We start from the raw sequence: 22,747 nt of genomic DNA, 5'->3' as shown, positions 1-22,747 counted from the left end.
TCCGCCGCCTCAGAGCAGGCGGACAGGTTATGAAGCAGTGGTCTTTAGACTGCTGCTTCATAACTTGTGTTTCTAGCGAGCAATCGCGGGGCATTAAGCTCCATACAGAGCTTGATAAATAGGCCCCTATGTCTTTACTTTGTTTGCACTTGAGAGCGCCCGTTTTTCTTTTAACTTGTAATATGTGCACAAGTTAGAATAGTCACAATATTGCTTATTGTGACCCATGCTAACTTTAGCACGCCACTTACAATCTAGCCCTGTGTGTTTCATTCCCATTAGAAAGTAAATATTTAGTGAGCATCTGTAGGGCTTGTGGTAAAGAGGACAATAAAAGCGTGTGAAGTTGTAAGCCCAGAAACATATTACAGTAGTCATTTGAGGTATTTGGTAAAATACCTAAGAACATAGAGTAACACCTACAATGTGCTTAAAGGGATACAAAGCCCAACATTTTTCTTTCATGATTCAAAGCACGTAATTTTAACATTCCAATTTACTTTTATTATCCATGTTTCTTCATTTTCAAGATATCCTTTGTTGAAAAGCTCAGCACTATATGGCAGCAGTTTTACAAGAATGTTATACGTTTGCAAGAGCACTAGATGGCAACACTGTCCTGCCATTTAGTGCTACATACCTAGGTATCTCTTCAGAAAAGAGTACCATGACAATGAAGCAAATTTGATAATAGAAGTAATTTGGAAAAAAAAAATTTAAGACATTCTATGCACTGCCTAAATCATGAAAGAAAAGTTTTGTTTCATGTTCCTTTGACTACGTTTAGGTCATTTGAAGGGACATAGTATTCAAAATGTAAGTGCATACTACATGAAACAGTCATAGCTTTCCCCCTCATGCCAGATGGAGCATATGCACATATGTCTTGTGCACCTGCATTCAAATGCCATGCATACTTAGCATCATTGCTGAATCGGTGATACATTTTATTAGAAGCATTTTTATTAATACAAATGTATAAAATATTGCAAAATTACTGTAAAGATATAAAAACTTTAGAAATGCATTAAATGAATGCTGCATATGATATATACACACACATACACATACACATACACACACACACACCCTTGGTTATGAAATTGACCCCCTTTTAATATATTTTCTGTGTACTTTAGCACTCTGCGATATGCACCCCATGAGAGCCTTGTTTCTAATCCCGCGGAATCCAGCTCCAAGATTGAAATCTAAGAAATGGTGAGTCATTGAAAGTGATTTTCCCATGTAATTCTCAAATGAAAACTCTTTATTGGCAGTGCCTGTTTTAAGCAGATGATACTTTTTGTTTCACAGAGATGGAGGTTTTATATAGCAGTAAACAAGTTTGAGAAATTTACTTTGCCTTTTTAACCTCTATTTAACCTTTAGGTTATCAAAAACATCTGCAACCTTTCTGACAGCCAAATAGTTTAAATACATGCCTAAAATCATCCAGTTGTAACTTGCCTGGGCAACCCCTCTCTCTATCATAAAATGTCATTTTGATGGAAAGAATACGTCATTACAGAAAGTCAAAGTTTATCTGGAAGGATTAATAATGCAGAAACTTGAACTGAATTCAGACAAAGGCTGGGCCTTTTCAAACTACTGAAATAAAGCAAACTAAATTTTAAAATAAAGCAAGTCGATGCTCTAAATTATACAGCTGAATATATATTGACTTACTGATTGTAAACTAAATGCATGCAAATAGTAAATATATAATTAATATATGGTATTCTAAAACTGTGTTTTACTGGTACTATTTGCATCAATTTGTGAATTATAAGAACCCCTTCTTCGGACAAATCTTTGTAAGAGGTATGAAGGAATAGTTTAGACTCTGAAACATCACTGTTTTTGTATTATTAACCTTTAATTTTTATTTGCAAATTCTAAGTTGCAACCCTAGTGTGGTTTCACTTTTCTACATTTATGATTTTGTTCCCGACACCATGATAGAGTGCAGATCATTTTGGTACTTGGAAGAATAGATAGACAGTCAGCAGGATATTACTGTAGGGACTGAAACTTACACAAACCTCTGCAGACTTTAAACCATTATATCTGAACAACTACTACACTACACATCTATCTGCATTCAACTTTCATGAAGATTTGTGTAGTGTTGTTTGCTATGGGATTGAGAAGTTATTTCTGTGTTAAAGGGACAGTCTTGTCAAAATTAAACTTTCATGATTCATATAGGGCATGCAATTTTAAACAACTTTCCAATTTACTTTTATGATCAAATTTGCTTTGTTTTCTTGGTATTATTTATTGAAAGCTAAAGCTACTTGGGCTCATAAACTGTTTCCGTGCATTTTGACAGTTTTTCATAGTTAGACAGCGCTAGTTCATGTGTGCCATATAGGTAACATTGTGCTCACTCCCATGGAGTTATTTAAAAATTCAGCACTGATTGGCTAAAATGCAGGTCTGTCAAAAGATCTGAGATAAGGGGGAAGTCTGCAGAGGTTAAAATACAAGGTAATCACAGAGGTAAAAAGTGTATTAATAGAACAGTGTTGGTTATGCAAAACTGGGGAATGGGTAATAAAGGGATTTAACTATGAACTTCAACTGTGTGTGTGTGTAAAATTAAAAATGACGTTCAACATAACGGTGTCTAACCGAACGGTCTTTCTCATGCATAGAAAATGTCAATTTATTTGATGTATAGAAATCCTTAGTGTCCTTGTGAAATCACAAGATGATTTTGTACTCTTTTGTTTTACCAACATAATAGCACACAGATCTGAGAACATCTAGTGTTTATGGTGATTTACCGTTCATTGTTTTCTGGTGCCAATACTAGGAGTATAGGACTTGTGAAGCATGAAAATCTTATACAACTGTAGATGAAGACTCAAATATTTTGCAGTATTCCCACCTTGTCCTTCCTACACACAAAGGGCTTGAAGTCTTAAAATATGTCAGTGTTCTCCACAGAAACTTTGGCCAGCCAGGTGGCATTATGAAGTAGCCAGGTGGCATTATGAAGAAGCTGGGTGGGGACAGTGTAATATTTTCTAATATTATATAATTTTCTGCTATGCAAAGCACAAATTTATTGCATAATATTGGCAAAAATGATAGCCAGGTTGTGCACCCACTAAAAAATGTTCCTGGGGAGAGCACTGGATATCTAGCAGAAGTAATAGATATTAGAACAATGATTTTATGTTATAGGAACTATAAAAACACCTTTCACTATATGTTCAATATGTGCATTATAAAGATCAAATACCAAAGGTCCTAAGGTGATGTAGTCATCTTCACAGGGAGGATATGAACACGTAATTTTAAAAAAGTGTTAAAGTGAAACATTCTTGTGGTCATTTAATTCCCCAGTTTTGCATAATAATAATTTACTGTTATACCTGAAATAGATTTTACTTGTACTTTCAAATTATTAGTACTGAGATCCTGTTGAAAATTTTGTACAGAATCAAGAAGTTGACTTATTTTCACATTAGATGTGGAGTTATTATGTTGAATCACCCAAATGGATAAGATATCTTAGATCATATAATAAGCTGTAGAAGTAGATATTTTCTCTTGTTAAGTGTATCCAGTCCACGGATCATCCATTACTTGTGGGATATTCTCCTTCCCAACAGGAAGTTGCAAGAGGATCACCCACAGCAGAGCTGCTATATAGCTCCTCCCCTCACTGCCATATCCAGTCATTCTCTTGCAACTCTCAACTAAGATGGAGGTCGTAAGAGGACTATGGTGTTTTATACTTAGTTTATTTCTTCAATCAAAAGTTTATTTTTAAATGGTACCGGAGTGTACTGTTTATCTCAGACAGTATTTAGAAGAAGAATCTGCCTGCGTTTTCTATGATCTTAGCAGAAGTAACTAAGATCCTTTGCTGTTCTCACATATTCTGAGGAGTGAGGTAACTTCAGAGGGGGAAGAGCGTGCAGGTTTTCCTGCAATAAGGTATGTGCAGTTAAAATATTTTTCAAGGGATGAAATTTGCTAGAAAATGCTGCTGATACCGAAGTAATGTAAGTAAAGCCTTAAATGCAGTGATAGCGACTGGTATCAGGCTTATTAATAGAGATACATACTCTTATAAAAGTGCATTTTAAAACGTTTGCTGGCATGTTTAATCGTTTTTTACATATGTTTGGTGATAAAACTTATTGGGGCCTAGTTTTTTCCACATGGCTGGTTTGAATTTTGCCTAGAAACAGTTCCCTGAGGCTTCCCACTGTTGTAATATGAGTGGGAGGGGCCTATTTTGGCTTTTTTTTGCACAGTAAAAATTACAGACACAGACATCCAGCTTCTTCCTGCATGATCCAGGACTTCTCTGAAGGGCTCAAAAGGCTTCAAAAGTCGTATTGAGGGAGGTAAAAAGCCACAGTAGAGCTGTGGCAGTTGTTGTGACTGTTTAAAAAACGTTTTTGTCATTTGTTATTCCGTTTTTGGTATTAAGGGGTTAATCATCCATTTGCAAGTGGGTGCAATGCTCTGCTAACTTATTACATACACTGTAAAAATTTCTTTAGTGTAACTGCATTTTTTCACTGTTATTTAAAAATTTGGGAAAATTTGTGTTTCTTAAAGGCACAGTAACGTTTTTTATATTGCTCGTAAACTTGTTTTAAAGTGTTTTCCAAGCTTGCTAGTCTCATTGCTAGTCTGTTTAAACATGTCTGACACAGAGGAACCTACTTGTTCATTATGTTTGAAAGCCATGGTGGAGCCCCATAGGAGAATGTGTACTAAATGTATTGATTTCACCTTAAACAGTAAAGATCAGTCTTTATCTATAAAAGAATTATCACCAGAGGGTTCTGTCGAGGGGGAAGTTATGCCGACAAACTCTCCCCACGTGTCAGACTCTTCGCCTCCTTCTCAGGGGACGCACGCTAATATGGCGCCAATTACATCAGGGACGCCCATAGCGATTACCTTGCAGGACATGGCTGCAATCATGAATAATACCCTGTCAGAGGTATTATCTAGATTGCCTGAATTAAGAGGCAATCGCGATAGCTCTGGGGTTAGGAGAGATACAGAGCGCGCAAATGCTGTTAGAGCCATGTCTGATACTTCGTCACAGTATGCAGAACATGAGGACGGAGAGCTTCAGTCTGTGGGTGACATCTCTGACTCGGGGAAACCTGATTCAGAGATTTCTAATTTTAAATTTAAGCTTGAGAACCTCTGTGTATTGCTTGGGGAGGTATTAGCTGCTCTGAATGACTGTAACACAGTTGCAATTCCAGAGAAATTGTGTAGGCTTGATAGATACTATGCGGTGCCGGTGTGTACTGACGTTTTTCCTATACCTAAAAGGCTTACAGAAATTATTAGCAAGGAGTGGGATAGACCCGGTGTGCCCTTTTCCCCACCTCCTATATTCAGAAAAATGTTTCCAATAGACGCCACTACACGGGACTTATGGCAGACGGTCCCTAAGGTGGAGGGAGCAGTTTCTACTTTAGCAAAGCGTACCACTATCCCGGTTGAGGGCAGTTGTGCTTTTTCAGATCCAATGGATAAAAAATTGGAGGGTTACCTTAAGAAAATGTTTATTCAACAAGGTTTTATTTTACAGCCACTTGCATGCATTGCGCCTGTCACTGCTGCGGCGGCATTCTGGTTTGAGGCCCTGGAAGAGGCCATCCAGACAGCTCCATTGAATGAAATTATTGACAAGCTTAGAACGCTTAAGCTAGCTAACTCATTTGTTTCTGATGCCATTGTTCATTTGACTAAACTAACGGCTAAGAATTCCGGATTCGCCATCCAGGCGCGTAGGGCGCTATGGCTTAAATCCTGGTCAGCTGACGTGACTTCAAAGTCTAAATTACTCAAGATTTCCTTTAAAGGGGCAGACCTTATTCGGGCCTGGCAAATTATTGCTGACATTACTGGAGGCAAGGGTCATACCCTTCCTCACGACAGGGCCAAATCAAAGGCCAAACAGTCTAATTTTCGTGCCTTTCGAAATTTCAAGGCAGGAGCAGCATCAACTTCCTCCGCTTCAAAACAAGAGGGAACTGTTGCTCATTCCAGACAGGCCTGGAAACCTAACCAGTCCTGGAACAAGGGCAAGCAGGCCAGGAAGCCTGCTGCTGCCCCCAAGACAGCATGAAGGAACGGCCCCCTATCCGGAAACGGATCTAGTGGGGGCAGACTTTCTCTCTTCGCCCAGGCTTGGGCAAGAGATGTTCAGGATCCCTGGGCGTTGGAGATCATATCTCAGGGATATCTTCTGGACTTCAAAGCTTCTCCACAAGGGAGATTTCATCTTTCAAGGTTATCATCAAGCCAGATAAAGAAAGAGGCATTCCTAAGCTGTGTGCAAGACCTCCTAGTAATGGGAGTGATCCATCCAGTTCCGCGGACGGAACAAGGACAGGGATTTTATTCAAATCTGTTTGTGGTTCCCAAGAAAGAGGGAACCTTCAGACCAATCTTGGATCTAAAGATCTTAAACAAATTCCTCAGAGTTCCATCATTCAAAATGGAAACTATTCGGACCATCCTACCCATGATCCAAGAGGGTCAGTACATGACCACAGTGGACTTAAAGGATGCCTACCTTCACATAGCGATTCACAAAGATCATCATTGGTTCCTAAGGTTTGCCTTTCTAGACAGGCATTACCAATTTGTAGCTCTTCCCTTCGGGTTGGCCACTGCTCCGAGAATTTTTACAAAGGTTCTGGGCTCACTTCTGGCGGTTCTAAGACCGCGAGGTATGCGGTGGCTCCGTATCTAGACGACATTCTGATACAGGCGTCAAGCTTTCAAATTGCCAAGTCTCATACAGAGATAGTTCTGTCATTTCTGAGGTCGCATGGGTGGAAAGTGAACGTGAAAAAGAGTTCTCTATCACCACTCACAAGAGTCTCCTTCCTAGGGACTCATAGATTCTGTAGAGATGAAAATTTACCTGACGGAGTCCAGGTTATCAAAACTTCTAAATGCTTGCCGTGTCCTTCATTCCATTCCACGCCCGTCAGTGGCTCAGTGCATGGAAGTAATCGGCTTAATGGTAGCGGCAATGGACATAGTGCCATTTGCGCGCCTGCATCTCAGACCGCTGCAATTATGCATGCTAAGTCAGTGGAATGGGGATTACTCAGATTTGTCCCCTCTACTAAATCTGGATCAAGAGACCAGAGATTCTCTTCTCTGGTGGCTTTCTCGGGTCCATCTGTCCAAGGGTATGACCTTTCGCAGGCCAGATTGGACGATTGTAACAACAGATGCCAGCCTTCTAGGTTGGGGCGCAGTCTGGAACTCCCTGAGGGCTCAGGGATCGTGGACTCAGGAGGAGAAACTCCTCCCAATAAATATTCTGTAGTTAAGAGCAATATTCAATGCTCTTCTAGCTTGGCCTCAGTTAGCAACACTGATGTTGATCAGATTTCAGTCGGACAACATTACGACTGTGGCTTACATCAACCATTAAGGGGGAACCAGGAGTTCCCTAGCGATGTTAGAAGTCTCAAAGATAATTCGCTGGGCAGAGTCTCACTCTTGCCACCTGTCAGCGATCCACATCCCAGGCGTAGAGAACTGGGAGGCGGATTTTCTAAGTCGTCAGACTTTTCATCCGGGGGAGTGGGAACTCCATCCGGAGGTGTTTGCTCAACTGGTCCATCGCCAGAACGCCAAGCTTCCTTGTTAAGGGTCCAGGGACCCGGGAGCAACGCTGATGGATGCTCTAGCAGCTCCTTGGTTCTTCAACCTGGCCTATGTGTTTCCACCGTTTCCTCTGCTCCCTCGACTGATTGCCAAAATCAAACAGGAGAGAGCATCGGTGATTCTGATAGCGCCTGCGTGGTGACGCAAGACCTGGTATGCAGACCTAGTGGACATGTCATCTCTTCCACCATGGACTCTGCCTCTGAGGCAGGACCTTCTAATACAAGGTCATTTCAATCATCCAAATCTACTTTCTCTGAGACTGACTGCATGGAGATTGAACGCTTGATTCTATCAAGGCGTGGCTTCTCCGAGGCAGTCATTGATACCTTAATACAGGCTCGGAAGCCTGTCACCAGGAAAATCTACCATAATATATGGCTTAAATATCTTTATTGGTGTGAATCCAAGAGTTACTCATGGAGTAAGGTTAGGATTCCTAGGATATTGTCCTTTCTCCAAGAGGGTTTGGACAAAGGCTTATCAGCTAGTTCTTTAAAAGGACAGATCTCTGCTCTGTCTATTCTTTTGCACAAGCGTCTGGCAGAAGTTCCAGACGTCCAGGCATTTTGTCAGGCTTTGGTTAGGATTAAGCCTGTGTTTAAAACTGTTGCTCCCCCGTGGAGCTTAAACTTGGTTCTTAAAGTTCTTCAGGGAGTTCCATTTGAACCCCTTCATTCCATTGATATTAAAATTTTATCTTGGAAAGTTCTGTTTTTGATTGCTATTTCCTCGGCTCGAAGAGTCTCTGAGTTATCTGCCTTACATTGTGATTCTCCTTATCTGATTTTTCATTCAGACAAGGTAGTTCTGCGTACCAAACCTGGGTTTTTACCTAAGGTGGTTTCTAACAGGAATATCAATCAAGAGATTGTTGTTCCATCATTGTGTCCTAATCCTTCTTCAAAGAAGGAATGTATTTTGCATAATCTGGACGTAGTCCGTGCCTTGAAGTTTTACTTACAGGCTACTAAAGATTTTCGTCAAACATCTGCCCTGTTTGTCGTTTACTCTGGACAGAGGAAAGGTCAAAAAGCTTCGGCAACCTCTCTCTCCTTTTGGCTTCGGAGCATAATAAGCTTAGCCTATGAGACTGCTGGACAGCAGCCCCCTGAAAGGATTACAGCTCATTCTACTAGAGCTGTGGCTTCCACCTGGGCCTTTAAAAATGAGGCCTCTGTTGAACAGATTTGCAAGGCTGCGACTTGGTCTTCGCTTCACACCTTTTCAAAATTTTACACATTTGACACTTTTGCTTCTTCGGAAGCTGTTTTTGGGAGAAAGGTTCTACAGGCAGTGGTTCCTTCCGTTTAAGTTCCTGCCTTGTCCCTCCCATCATCCGTGTACTTTAGCTTTGGTATTGGTATCCCACAAGTAATGGATGATCCGTGGACTGGATACACTTAACAAGAGAAAACATAATTTATGCTTACCTGATAAATTTATTTCTCTTGTAGTGTATCCAGTCCACGGCCCGCCCTGTCCTTTTAAGGCAGGTCTAAATTTTAATTAAACTACAGTCACCACTGCACCCTATGGTTTCTCCTTTGTCGTCTTGTTTCGGTCGAATGACTGGATATGGCAGTGAGGGGAGGAGCTATATATCCCACAAGTAATGGATGATCCGTGGACTGGATACACTACAAGAGAAATACATTTTATCAGGTAAGCATAAATTATGTTTTTCTTGCTTAAAACCACATGAAACGCAACATTTTACTATCATGATTCAGAGAGAGCATACAATTTTAGCAACTTTACAGGTTACGTCTCTTATCTAATTTCTTTTGTTCTCTTAGTATATATGTTGAAAAGCATACCTAGATATGCAGTGCACTACAAGAAATTAGCTGCTGATTGGTGGCTGCTCATGTATGATACTTGTCATATGGCTCATCAGATGTGTTCAGCTAGGCCACATTAATTGCTAAACACATTTTATAAGCCAAGCATAGTATTAAAAGGACATGAAACCCAAACATTTTTCCTTGATGATTCAGAAAGATCATACACTTTTTAAACAACTTTCCAAATTACTTCTTTTATGTAATTTCTCTTGGCAGCCTTTGTTGAAAAGTATACCTAGGTAGACTCGAGCTGGGCACTAGCTGCTGATTGGTGGCTGCAAATAAATGCCTCTTGTGATGGGCTTACTGATATGTTCAGCTTGCTACCAGTAGTGCATTGCAGCTACTTCAGCAAAGGATACTAATATAGCATATTTGATACAAGATGTAATCGAAAATAGAAGTAAATTGGGAAGTTATTTAATAGTGTATGCTCTGTCTGAATCATGAAAGAAACATTTTGTGTCTCGTATCCCTTTAAAGGAAGATTTTGCAAGTTGTCTGAGCAATGGGTGCCACAGCCTTCTAGGTTGAAGCTACAGTGATATTTGGTTAAAAACATACATTGGTTGGAAGTCTCAGATTTGAGAGAGAGAGACCATCCACCCATGACTGGGGAGGGGGAATTTGGCTGAATAACTCAGATACTTGATAATGGATCGTTTATGTAGTATCTTTCTGGAGGACCCTATTTTTGTAATGACTTTTCTGAAGCCTAAATAATAATGGTGTTACTATCCAACCATTGTTCTGTAGAATATTCAGGAATGGTTTGTGAATACCTGTGTGAATAAGTTCATGTGAATTGACCTCAAATAAAATATTTTTCAGAAAATGAAGGCTAAAAACTACTCCCTGCTGAATCTTTCCAATAAGATAGTTGAATCGGGCACCAGAAGTGGGGAGTCTTGAGTGAGTTTACTGGGTAACTTGGCTTATAAGCTTTCACCTTTAGAGGTGATTAATATTTGTGTTTTACTCCTTTTATGGCTTTGGTATACTATGTGGTGCCCCTTACTGCGTTTCAGAGATGACCGGGCTGTTTTAATGGTTGTTGAGGAGCAGTCCCAAGAACTCTTATCATAAGGGACTGGTGATTGTGATTTGCACAAATAATTTTAATGTACTGTATGTTTTATGGTATGATAGAGAGTAAAAAAAGGTCTTCCTTTTATTTATATATATATATATATATATATATATATATATATATATATATATATATATATATATATATATATATATATATATGTTGTAGAGTGGACATATGCTAGAGTGACAACAGTGTATTCTGTGCCACCTGTGAATTTGTATTTAAAGGAACATGAAACACAAGTTTTTCTTTCATGATTTGGATAGAGAATACAATTTTAAGCAGATTTCCAATTTACTTCTATTATCTAATGTGCTCAATTCTCTTGGAATCTTTTATTGAAGCAGCAGCATTGCATTACTGGGAGCTAGCTGAAAGCATTGGATGAACCACCAATCAACAGCTCCTGAGCTTTCCTAGGTATGCTTTTCAACAAAGGATACTGATAAAATAAATTAGATTGTAGAACTAAATTGGAAAGTTGTTTAAAATCGCCTGCTTTCTGAATCATGAAAAAAAGGGTTTTCTGAATGTTTAATATGTTGCAGATCCTTCTAAGAATGTATTTTATGAGTGTTCTTTATCCACTAACCAATCAAAAAATGGCACTGCATACAGCACATGAACACCATACATACAACATGGCCATTTTAATTTAAAGGTGCTATTTGGTCTGCAAAATCAAAGATCATTCTAGTCAGGCTGACTTTTGCTGCTAACATGAGCCTGATGGCCACTCTTGCAAAGATTGACAATTTAATGCAATTGAGGCCTAGTACTGCCAGTAGCAATTTAGAGATTTTCTACAGAAATGTATCTAAACTGTTTAAAAGCTGTTAGTGTTATTTGTCAGAAGGGTTCTTGTAAACTAGGACATTGACATTAGATGTGAATAGAGTGGCAGTCTATATTAACCTTTTTTTTTTTGTCAAATGATTTATTCATCTTAACAGTTTATAGCCTTTACTTTTTATATATTTAGAGAGAGAGAATGAACATGAATTTTAAATTACTTTGCAATTTACTTCTATTATAAAATTTGCTTTGTTCTCTTTCTATCATTTGTTGAAGAATAAACCTACGTAGGCTCAGAGGCAGCAATGCAACTGGGAATTATATGAACACATTGGGCGAGCCAATGACAAGAGGCATATATGTACAGCCATCAATTATCAGCTAGTTCTCAGTAGTGCATTGCTGCTTCTGAGCCTACCTACGTATTCTTTTCAACAAACAATGCTAAGAGAATACGGAAAAATGTATAATTAAAAGTAAATAAGAACATTGTTTAAAAAAGTTCTGCTCTACCTGAATCCTAAATATTTGATTTTCACTTTACTGTTTATTAAGTGTACAAGTTTCATTTTTGAACAATGTAGTTTGTGCATTATGATTAACTTTTTATTAAAGGAACATAAAACACCTTCTAATGTGTAACTTTTCTACAGTTTTTATCAACACCTTTTTTACTGCAATTGTTTTTCAAATTCCAGACTAACACCACCATTGGCCTTACTTGGATGAATGAGTTCAGACTTGTTGCTGGAATGGACAAGTCTTGTAGCTGTCATTTTGTCAGCAAAGCTGGCATTGTTTTTCAGTTCTTCATCGTATAACGGTTCCTGAGGCCAGATAGGGACAGGCATGTGGTGGCAGGGCCAGGCTTGTGAGGTCTGGGCAATACCTATTACGAGTTGTGTGTTAAGATAAAAAAGCAGCGTTAACAGGTCCTAACGCTGCTTTTTTACGCCCGCTACTATTACGAGTCTTGCAGGTATAGGTGTACCGCACACTTTTTTGGCCTTAACGCAAAGAAACTTACGTAAATTTTGTAAAGGCTTTTTTCTATGGGACCTTTCATTTATTGAACTAAGTCACAGGCTTGCCTGGAGTGGCTAGACTGTGATAAAGTGGTTAAGGTGAAAACTGTGACAAACTGGTGACTGTTGCACTGTTCGTTAAACCCTGTACGTCACACCTATGGATTGGAATAGCCTTACATTTTAAATTCCTTAAAAAATAAGGGCAAAAAGCATATAGTTGTCCCATCGCTTTCAGAATAGATGGCACAAATTGATAATACTATCTCTTTAGAAATATATTCATATATGGTTAGAGCCCAAATCCCTATGCATGGTTCTATATATGGTTTCTTTGGGAAGAATTTGTGCTCTTCCACCTTAAATATGAGTCTTAACCCCTTGAGTGCTAATGACGGCTCAGAGCCGTCATTAGCACTCAACTACTTTTTTCCAATCTGAGGGGCCCCACCAGCTCCTACCCCGGCGATCGGGCCTGCATAGTGACAGGCATCGCCGGGGCTTCCCGTTACGTGCAGTGACATCACGCGCAATGAAGTGATGAAGTCACCACGCAACTTTATTTAAAATTGTCCATACAAAGTATAGGGAAAGGGGGCATGCTGCTTAGAAACCTGTATCTCAGGGATCTAAGTAGGTACAGACCCCCAAGATCTACCATTGGAAAGGTAATCGTCTAACCTTTCCAATGGTATAAGTCTTGGGGATCTGGGGGGGGGGAAATAAAAAAGTTAAAAAAAAGTTTTTTTAAAATAGTAAAAAACAGAAAAATATAGAATTCAGCTTAGCACTCAAAGGGTTAAAGGGACACTCAAGTCAAAATTAAACTTTCATTATTCAGATAGAGCATGCAATTTTAAACATCTTTCCAATTTACTTCCATTAACAAATGTCTTTTTATATTTACATTTTTTGAGTCACCAGCTCCTACTGAGCATGTGCAAGAATTGGCTGATTGCTGTCACATGGTACGTGTATGCATTTGTGATTTGCTGATGGCTGTCACATGGTACAGGGGGAGTGGAAATAGACATAACTTTTAAAATTGTCATTAAAAAAAATCTACTACTCATTTGAAGTTCAGACTAAGTGCTATTGTATTGTCTTGTTATCTTGCATTTGTTGATTATGCAAATCTACAGTATTAAAAGAAATGTACAGATTATGTTTGAATCTTAAAAACAGAAAATCTTGCACAAAATGACAAAGAAACAACACTCTCCTTAAAGTTAGACCGCTGCCTTCTTGCAGTCTCTCCCAAAAGACTGAATATAGATCCTTGCTGCTACAGATGGCGCAGGTCTTGAAGCAATTATTTCCATTGTGTAGATATCTCTACCAAATAAAGGAAAAGGGCTGGATGTGTGTATTATAGCCAAGAATTATATATGCAGTATACTCACTCCATAAAATTGTGGTATCAGCGAATCTAGAGCGGGGTCTGTATATCTCAAGCAAACTAGGAGAAAATTAAAGCTCCAATGAGCATATAGTAAGCCACTTTGTATTTATACAATTAGTAACTCACTCCATTAAAAACCGGAACAGAAAAAAGAGCAGAGACACTATGTGTCGCTATAAAAAAACCAGAGCTTTAATATTTAGCTTAGCTCAACATGTTTCAATGTTAAAAACGTCTTTCTCAAGAGCAAATAAAAACAAGTGTAGATTGCCAGGGTTCCAACTTCCAGTTTTACCAGAAATTAGACTCACAAAATACATCTTACAGGGTTAATTTTGGCCAGAAAAAACCTAATGTCTAAATTTTTAAATCATACTAAGTCGCTAATTTACTTATAACATAGATAAATAGTTAAAACTGAGTCATCTGGTCAAAAAGAAACATAAGCCAATCGCAAATCATCAAATGAAAAAAATGTAATGAAAAGAATACAGGTTCAGTCCTCAATCAGGTAGTCTTATTGAAAGAGTTCCATTTCAGGTCCGGAGATGTCATGTGATTTTTTTTGGGCCAATCACGGGAGGTTATACAATTTAATGTGGAAGCGGATACGTGTTGTTGTATTATCAAGCGGTTTGCAAATTCAGTCCCATATCTGTGTGACACCCTCATTTGACAGCTGCTACTCTCTATGGTGTCACATTGTACCTTGTTTAAGGATTACAAGTTCAGGACAATACTAATCAACAAAACATTTTGAGGGTATGAAATGTTTGCCCTCTTCTTCTGTTCCAGGTTGTTGTTTTTTTAAAGCAACATACGTATAATCTGTAATCTAATAATTGTCTCTCTAATGCAATATTTCTCTACTTTCAAAATAATAATTAGTGTAATAGATATTTTAAGTTTCTTGACCTGGTTTATTAAAATAATATGTTTGGCTCTTAAAAGATGTACAGTTATCTCTACAAACCTACTTCCTCTATGCTTATTCTCGTCTAATTGGTAGCATCCTTAGCTGTAAGCAATGAGGTGCTCCTGAAGAGTGACTTTGATTATGTGTTTACAGGGATTAAAAATATACTATACAAATAAATATTGTATTTTGTTTAAAAATAAAATGCTTTAATTAAATAAAACCTTTATTTCTTTATTAGTCTTTTTTTAGTTCTTTTCTCTGCAGTAGAATTATGTGATACATTTGCGTTGAAGCTGTCTGTTCTCTCTGCCTCTGTCCTCTTAGCCCTCTGTTCTAACATTAATGTAACTTTCTCGACCTTTCTTTCACTTTGAAAATTGTCATTCTATCTATGTCTTGTGCAAGTTTTCTTCCTCTTATGGATTATCATCTACAGATCGTGGTTTTTGTCTTATCATGTTCTCTGCTTGACTTGAGACTGCAATTTTGTGCTTCTTCAACACGAAAGAAAAGTGCCAGCTCAGTGATCTGAACAGAAAGTTCCCATTTCCAGTGGGAACAACACCTGGTGTGCATGTGGCTTAGGAATGAAACTTTAACACATGGCGTGATACTGTAGAAATCAACAAAACCGGATTCAGTATTTTTCATTTGCAGATGAACAGGTTTAAAAAAAAAAATGCATCCAATGGGACAAACGACAGATGTCTGCAGAATTTGTGTTACACTAATTTGCTGTAAAATTCACAAATCTTTCCTTTAATTATCAGTAATATTTTGGGGCAAATATTTAGCACTTTTATGTTTTGAGTCTGTTTTTTGGAAACTTTGTTTTATTTATAGATACATTTTCTATTTTCTATATGTTACCCAGAAAAAATATATTTGCAACAGTTGCTAATAATTATAAAATACATTTCTCTTTGATATCTCCTGAGCGTGGGTGGGGAGGGTGGTAGCTCCTCTTTTATAGTCTAACAACCGCTCAATTTTCAGTGTCAGATCTTCTTTTAAAAGGAAATAAATAAAAGATTCCTGAGGTACATTGGGCACAGTGAAATATAAATAAAGCACAGGTATTTTCTGCAACAAAGCCTTTGGAGAGTAAATTCTTTGCTCGGTCAGGGCTAGGATATGGTTGCTATGTATGAGTAATAACCAGCTACAATCTCAGAGAGGATCATTACTTTAGAAGGTGCAATAGGGATCCAGTAAATGTCCTAAAATGAGGGCAATAATGACAGTTTCAACTTTGTGGAGAGTGTTACAAATGTGTCTGCAATGTGAAATGTCTAAAATGGAGGAACAATTTGTTCTCTCAGAATTTCAGACTAAGAAGAAATTTGCGTAGGAAGAAGTTAATCTGCAGATAACAACAGCTGTTAATCTCCCATTTAACAGTAAATAGGTAATGAAATGTTGTACCTGAAATGGCAATAGAAAGTCTCTCATCACTTTAGCACGTTGGAAAAGGCACCTGGTTAGTTTGTTTCTCAAAGTGTCTCCTTAAATTTGTGGTGAATCTTATATGTAGGTGTAACTTAAATCTCACATTAGTTTCGGAATATTGCTTTCAAAAAGGTTTGAATTATTTCCCTAATCTGGGATCTGCAAACAAGTGGTTTCATCACTTAGTTGTTTGTAAATGAAGTAGTTTACATTATATTTTTGCCCTTTCAATTCCGTAAGGAAAAAAGGATTTCATGCTTTAGCAATCCTACAGTGAAGGTTGTACTGTTTTGTCTATAAATAGTTTTCATTTTCTTTTTAATAATAGGTTCTTAATAACTGGACTCTTGGTATAGAATTATTTAACCTTTGATGTTAGAGGTCTGAATTTGTCAGTAACAGAGGTGTTATTAATGTTTATTTTTGTGACATCTGTCAGCAATGATGATGCTCAGAATGTTTTATTCCCTTTCTCAAGTCTAAATGCTGCAGCAGCTTTCATCTGTCTGCTAGACAAATATCACTCTCTGTAAGAGCACTGAGAATACATCAGGATATGTGTTGTTTGCTATTTGTTATGTTTGACACATCTTTTAAGCATAAGCAATGTCACCCAGGTCAGCAAGTAATGTTAAGGAAATGGAAGAAAACAAGGAAAAAGTGACCAGATACAAAATCCTCTTGTCTTTGAACAGTGTTGTCTCCATGGGTTAAACCCTTGTAGATCTCTAGTTTTGACACATTTAACTAAGGGGTCAATTTATCAAGCTCTGTACGGAGCTTGATGCCCAGTGTTTCCGGCTAGTCTTCAGGCTCGCCAGACGCAGAAGTTATGAAGCAGCGGTCTAAAGACTGCTGCTCCATAACCTGTCTGCCTGCTCTGAGGAGGCGGACAAAAATCAACTCAATCGAATACGATCTGGTTGATTGATACCCCCTGCTAGCGGCCGATTGGCCGCAAATCTGCAGGGGGCGGTATTGCACCAGCAGTTCACAAAATCTGTTGGTGCAATGATAAATGCCGAAAGCATATGCTGTCGGCATTTATCAATGTGCGGCGGACATGATAACATGATACGCTACGTCGTATCATATCCACTCGCACTATAATAAATTCACCCCTAAGTGCTAGATTACAAGTGGAGAGCTAAATTATAGCACACCCGCAAACTTGCAAATTTGCCTGTTTGCAGGCGCGCAAAAAAATAACCAGACATTACAAGTTGCTGGTTATTGCTACTGTGATCTCACGGCAGCAATTAGCACTCAGAATATTAACCAGAGGTCAGACCTTTGGTTAATTTTCTAAATGTCCCCCAGTTAAAACCAAACTTAAGTGATAGTTTTCTTTTTTTCTTTAAATGTAGCATTTTTTAAAAATAAAAAATAAATCTGCACTTAGCAGTTTTTGGGGGCTAAAGTCAGTGGCTTTACATTGTGGTCTATGGGAACTGAGTGTTTCCTGTTAATATATATGTATATGCTTATATACCGCAGTGATCACCAAGCTGAAAAATGTTGCATTTCCTTTTACAATACAGACCGATATTATATTTGTAATCCCATGATCACCTGGATAATGTGGTTACAAATTAATAAATGGTAGAGGAATGCTATTTAAAAAATAAAAAATAAAAAAATATATTTTTATAATAAGTCTTTTAGCATGCGTGGAAGGTAAAACACCCTCTTTACGCTGTTCTCTCCATCTTTCAAAACTTCTGTATTTTTTTGCAAAGAAGTTTGTTTTGCAATAAAAAATATTTTCTAGCGACAATTCCTTTAAAACATCTATTTCGTTTGTAAAGAGAATTAAAAAAAAATCTTTCAACTTTACCGGGTTATGTCTGCAATGAGACAGCTGTATCCACCTGGGAAATTAAAGGGACAGTCAAGTATAAATTAAACTTTCATTATTCAGATAGGACTTTTAATTTTAATTGACTTTCCAATTTACTTTTATCATCAAATTTGCTTTTTTCTCTTGGTATTCTTAGTTTAAACTAAACATAGGTAGGTTCATATGCTAATTTCTAAGCCTTTGAGGGCTGCCTCTTATCACATGCTTTTTAAATCTCTTTTCAACACAAAGAGACACGTGGGCTATATAGATAACACTGTGTTCAGGCACAGAAAGTTATTTAAGATCTAGCACAATACAATGCTAAATTTAAGACAATAGATAATAAACAGTCACAGTCATGTGATCAGGGGGCTGGAAGAATGTTCCTAGATACAAGGTAATCACAAAGGTAAAAAGTACATTAATATAACTGTGTTGGTTATACAAAACTGGGGAATGACTAATAAAGGGATTATCTATCTTTTAAAACAATAACAATTCTATGGTTGACTGTCCCTTTAAGATACATTAAATAAAGTGTACATTTTTGGAAAGTACACCCTTTGGCGCATCAAATGGGGGGCTACATGTATCGCTAGACAATGTAATAATAAGTAGAATATGGCTCTTTGTTAAAAATTAAATATTTTCTTTCGCAAGATGTACAGAGTCCACGGTTTCATCCTTACTAATGGGATATTATCCTTCCTAACAGGAAGTGGCAAAGAGAGCACCCACAGCAGAGCTGTCTATATAGCTCCCCCCTTAACTCCACCCCCAGTCATTCTCTTTGCCAGCTCTAAGCAGGAAGGGTAAAGTGAAAGAGGTGATAAACTGTTTTTATTTTTCTTAGAGCAAGAGTTAGTTATTTTTAAATGGTACCGGTGTGTACTATTTACTCTCAGGCAGGAGATAGATGAAGATTTCTGCCTGGAGGATGAGGATCTTAGCATTTGTAACTAAGGTCCACTGCTATTCCCACAGAAGCTAAGGAGTACAGGAAAACTTCAGTGTGAGGAACGGTTTCTTGCTATACAGCAATGAGGTATGTTCAGTCATTTTTTCTGGAAAGACTGTGATAATTCAGAAAGGCTGACCGTATCCCCAAGAGGGGAAGGGTAAGCAGTAATCCTAGTTTTATAAGGGGCATTACTAGCTTGCATAAAGGGCTAAACTTATGGGCACTCAGTTTGAATGATATATAAGGCAAACGTTTGTGTGTTCTGGGAGTACTGTTTATATCTCTGAATGGACAACTGTATTGAGGGATACACTTGGCTTTTTTGGGGGTTTTATAACCCACATGGCTGAATAAACGCTTGGTAACTTTTTCTGCAGGCCCTAGCAACATCGAGTGAGATGTGCGGGCATTTTTTCACGCCTCAGTTGCACAGTTGTTTTCTATAGACAAGCAGCAAGCTACAACACCGGAGGGTCCTGGTGCACATCTGGGGCCTAATCGAAGCTTTATCCCCACATTATTGATACCTAAGGGCAGGTAGGCACCACAGCAGAGCTGTGGCAAGGTGCTGACAGGGGTTTTACCGGTCTTTGACACTTTGTCAATCCAGTTTTCATATTTGGGGGTCAATTGCTTAAATACTTGTGGTGCAATCTTATTAAAGCTTAGTGAGTCTACTGCAAGAATTTCGGAAGATTTGAGGTAATTTTAAGCAGTTTTGCCGTTTGTGTATGCCTTTTTTCCTCTTAAAGGCACAGTACCGTTTTTGAAAATTGTGTTTTTTTTCATTGAATAAAGTGTTTTCCAAACTTGCTTGTCTCATTACTAGCCTGTTCAACATGTTTGACATTGAGAAAACTCATTGCTCAATTTGTTTAAAAGCCATTGTGGAACCCCCTCTTAGAATGTGTCCCACTTGTACTGATATGTCTATAAATTGCAAACAGCATATTTTGACTTATAAGAGTTTGGCACTGGATGATTCTCAGACAGAAGGAAATCAGGGTTTGCCATCTAGTTCTCCCCAAGTGTCACAACCAGTAACGCCCGCACAAGTGACGACAAGTACCTCTACCCTCACAGGGGTTTTATCTAAACTGCCAGGGTTGCAAGGGAAGCGCAGTAGCTCTGGGTTAAGAACAAATGCTGAGCCTTCTGACGCTTTAGTAGGGAGAGATTTCTGATTCAGGAAAGATGTTCCCTCAGACAGATTCAGATATGACAGCATTTAAATTTAAGTTGGAACACCTCTGCTTATTGCTCAGGGAGGTTTTATCGACTCTGGATGATTGTGACCCTATTGTAGTTCCAGAGAAATTGTGTAAAATGGACAAATATTTAGAGGTTCCTGTTTACACTGATGTTTTTCCGGTCCCTAAGAGGATTTCGGACATTGTTACTAAGAAGTGGGATAGACCAGGTATTCCGTTCGCTCCCCCTCCTGTTTTTAAGAAAATGTTTCCCATATCTGACACCATGCGGTGTCACTTCCTCTTCCCCTGCTGCAAAGCAAGAGGGGAACTTTGCTCAATCCAGGCCAGTCTGGAGACCTAACCAGGTTTGGAACAAGGGTAAACAGGCCAAGAAGCCTGCTGCTGCCACCAAGACAGCATGAAGGGGTAGCCCCCGATCCGGGACCATATCTAGTAGGGGGCAGACTCTCTCTCTTTGCTCAGGCCTGGGCAAGAGACGTTCAGGACTCCTGGGCTGTAGAAATCATAACCCAGGGGTATCTTCTAGATTTCAAAGATTCTCCTCCAAGGAGGAGATTCCATCTTTCTGTAAACCAGACAAAAAGAGAGGCGTTCTTACGCTGTGTAGAAGACCTTTTTACCATGGGAGTGATCTGCCCAATTCCGAAAGCAGAACAGGGGCAGGGGTTCTACTCCAATCTGTTTGTGGTTCCCAAAAAAGAGGGAACTTTCAGACCAATCCTAGATCTCAAGATCCTAAACCAATTCCTAAGAGTCCCCATCCTTCAAGATGGAGACCATTCGGACTATTTTACCAATGATCCAGGAGGGTCAATATATGACCACCGTAGACTTAAAGGATGTGTATCTACACATTCCTATCCACAAAGATCATCACCAATTCCTCAGGTTTGCCTTTCTGGACAAGCATTACCAGTTTGTGGCTCTTCCCTTTGGGTTGGCCACGGCACCACAAATCTTCACAAAGGTGCTAGGGTCCCTTCTGGCGGTCCTAAGGCCGCGGGGCATTGCAGTGGCGCCTTATCTAGACGACATCTTAATTCAAGCGTCGACTTTCCAACTAGCCAAGTGTCACACGGACTTAGTGTTGGCCTTTCTAAGATCAGTATATGGAGGTAATCGGACTAATGGTAGCGGCAATGGACGTAGTTCCATATGCTTGCTTACATCTCAGACCACTGCAACTGTCCATGCTCAGACAGTGGAATGGGGATTATGCAGATTTATCTCCTCAGATAAATCTGGATCAAGAGACCAGAGACTCTCTTCTTTGGTGGTTGTCACAGGATCACCTGTCATGGGGGATTTGTTTCCGCAGGCCAGCGTGGGTTATAGTGACGACAGACGCCAGCCTACTGGGCTGGTATGCAGTCTGGAATTCCCTGAAAGCACAGGGTTTGTGGACTCAGGAGGAGGCCCTCCTACCGATAAATATTCTAGAATTAAGAGCGATATTTAATGCTCTTCAGGCGTGGCCTCAGCTGGCTTCGGCCAGATTCATAAGATTTCAGTCGGACAACATCACGACTGTGGCTTATATCAATCATCAGGGGGGAACAAAGAGTTCCTTAGTGATGATAGAAGTTTCAAGAATAATCTGATGGGCAAAGGCTCACTCTTGCCATCTGTCATCTGATCTATATCCCAGGGGTAGAGAACTGGGAAGCAGATTTTCTAAGTCGTCAGACTTTTCATCCGGGGGAGTGGGAACTCCATCCGGAGGTGTTTGCTCAACTGGTTCAGCTCTGGGGCACACCAGAATTGGATCTGATAGCGTCTCGTCAGAACGCCAAACTACCTCGTTACGGATCCATGTCAAGGGATCCTCAGGCAGTACTGATAGATGCTCTAGCAGTACCCTTGTCGTTTAACCTTGCTTATGTGTTTCCACCTTTCCCTCTCCTTCCGCGTCTGATTGACAGAATCAAACAGGAGAGAGCTTTGGTGATTTTGATAGCGCCTACGTGGCCACACAGGACTTGATATGCAGACCTGGTGGACATGTCATCTCTGCCACCATGGACTCTGCCACTGAGACAGGACCTTTTGATTCAAGGTCCATTCAAGAATCCAAATCTAATTTCTCTGCAACTGACTGCTTGGAGATTGAACGCTTGATTCTATCAAAACGGAGTTTCTCTGAGTCGGTCATAGATACCTTGATTCAGGCTCGAAAGCCTGTCGCCAGGAAAATCTATCATAAGATATGGCGTAAATATCTTTTTTGGTGCGAATCCAAGGGCTACTCGTGGAGTAAAATCAGGATTCCTAGGATTTTGTCTTTTCTCCAAGAGGGATTGGAGAAAGGATTGTCAGCTAGTTCCCTAAAAGGACAGATATCTGCTATGTCTATTCTGTTGCACAAGCGTCTGGCAGATGTCCCAGACGTTCAGGCTTTTTGTCAGGCTTTAGCTAGAATTAAGCCTGTGTTTAAACCTGTTGCTCCGCCATGGAGTCTAAATTTAGTTCTTAAAGTTCTTCAGGGGTTCCGTTTGAACTCATGCATTTCATAGATA

At 39.2% G+C, this 22,747-nt stretch overlaps 1 protein-coding gene across 1 annotated transcript in view; it reads left to right on the top strand.

The window, feature by feature from the left end:
- The window catches only part of TNIK (TRAF2 and NCK interacting kinase), a 949,249-nt gene that overhangs the window by 506,457 nt on the left and 420,045 nt on the right, over positions 1–22,747 (top strand). Inside the window, 1 exon segment of the mRNA XM_053710136.1 lies at positions 1,140–1,218. Within this exon segment, the coding sequence (XP_053566111.1) occupies positions 1,140–1,218 (79 nt within the window).

Source organism: Bombina bombina, chromosome 4 (assembly GCF_027579735.1).
Source record: "Bombina bombina isolate aBomBom1 chromosome 4, aBomBom1.pri, whole genome shotgun sequence".
NCBI classification, from domain to species: domain Eukaryota; kingdom Metazoa; phylum Chordata; class Amphibia; order Anura; family Bombinatoridae; genus Bombina; species Bombina bombina.
The sequence above is the reverse complement of the archived record's forward strand: the minus strand, read 5'-3'. Positions and strand labels throughout refer to the sequence as shown.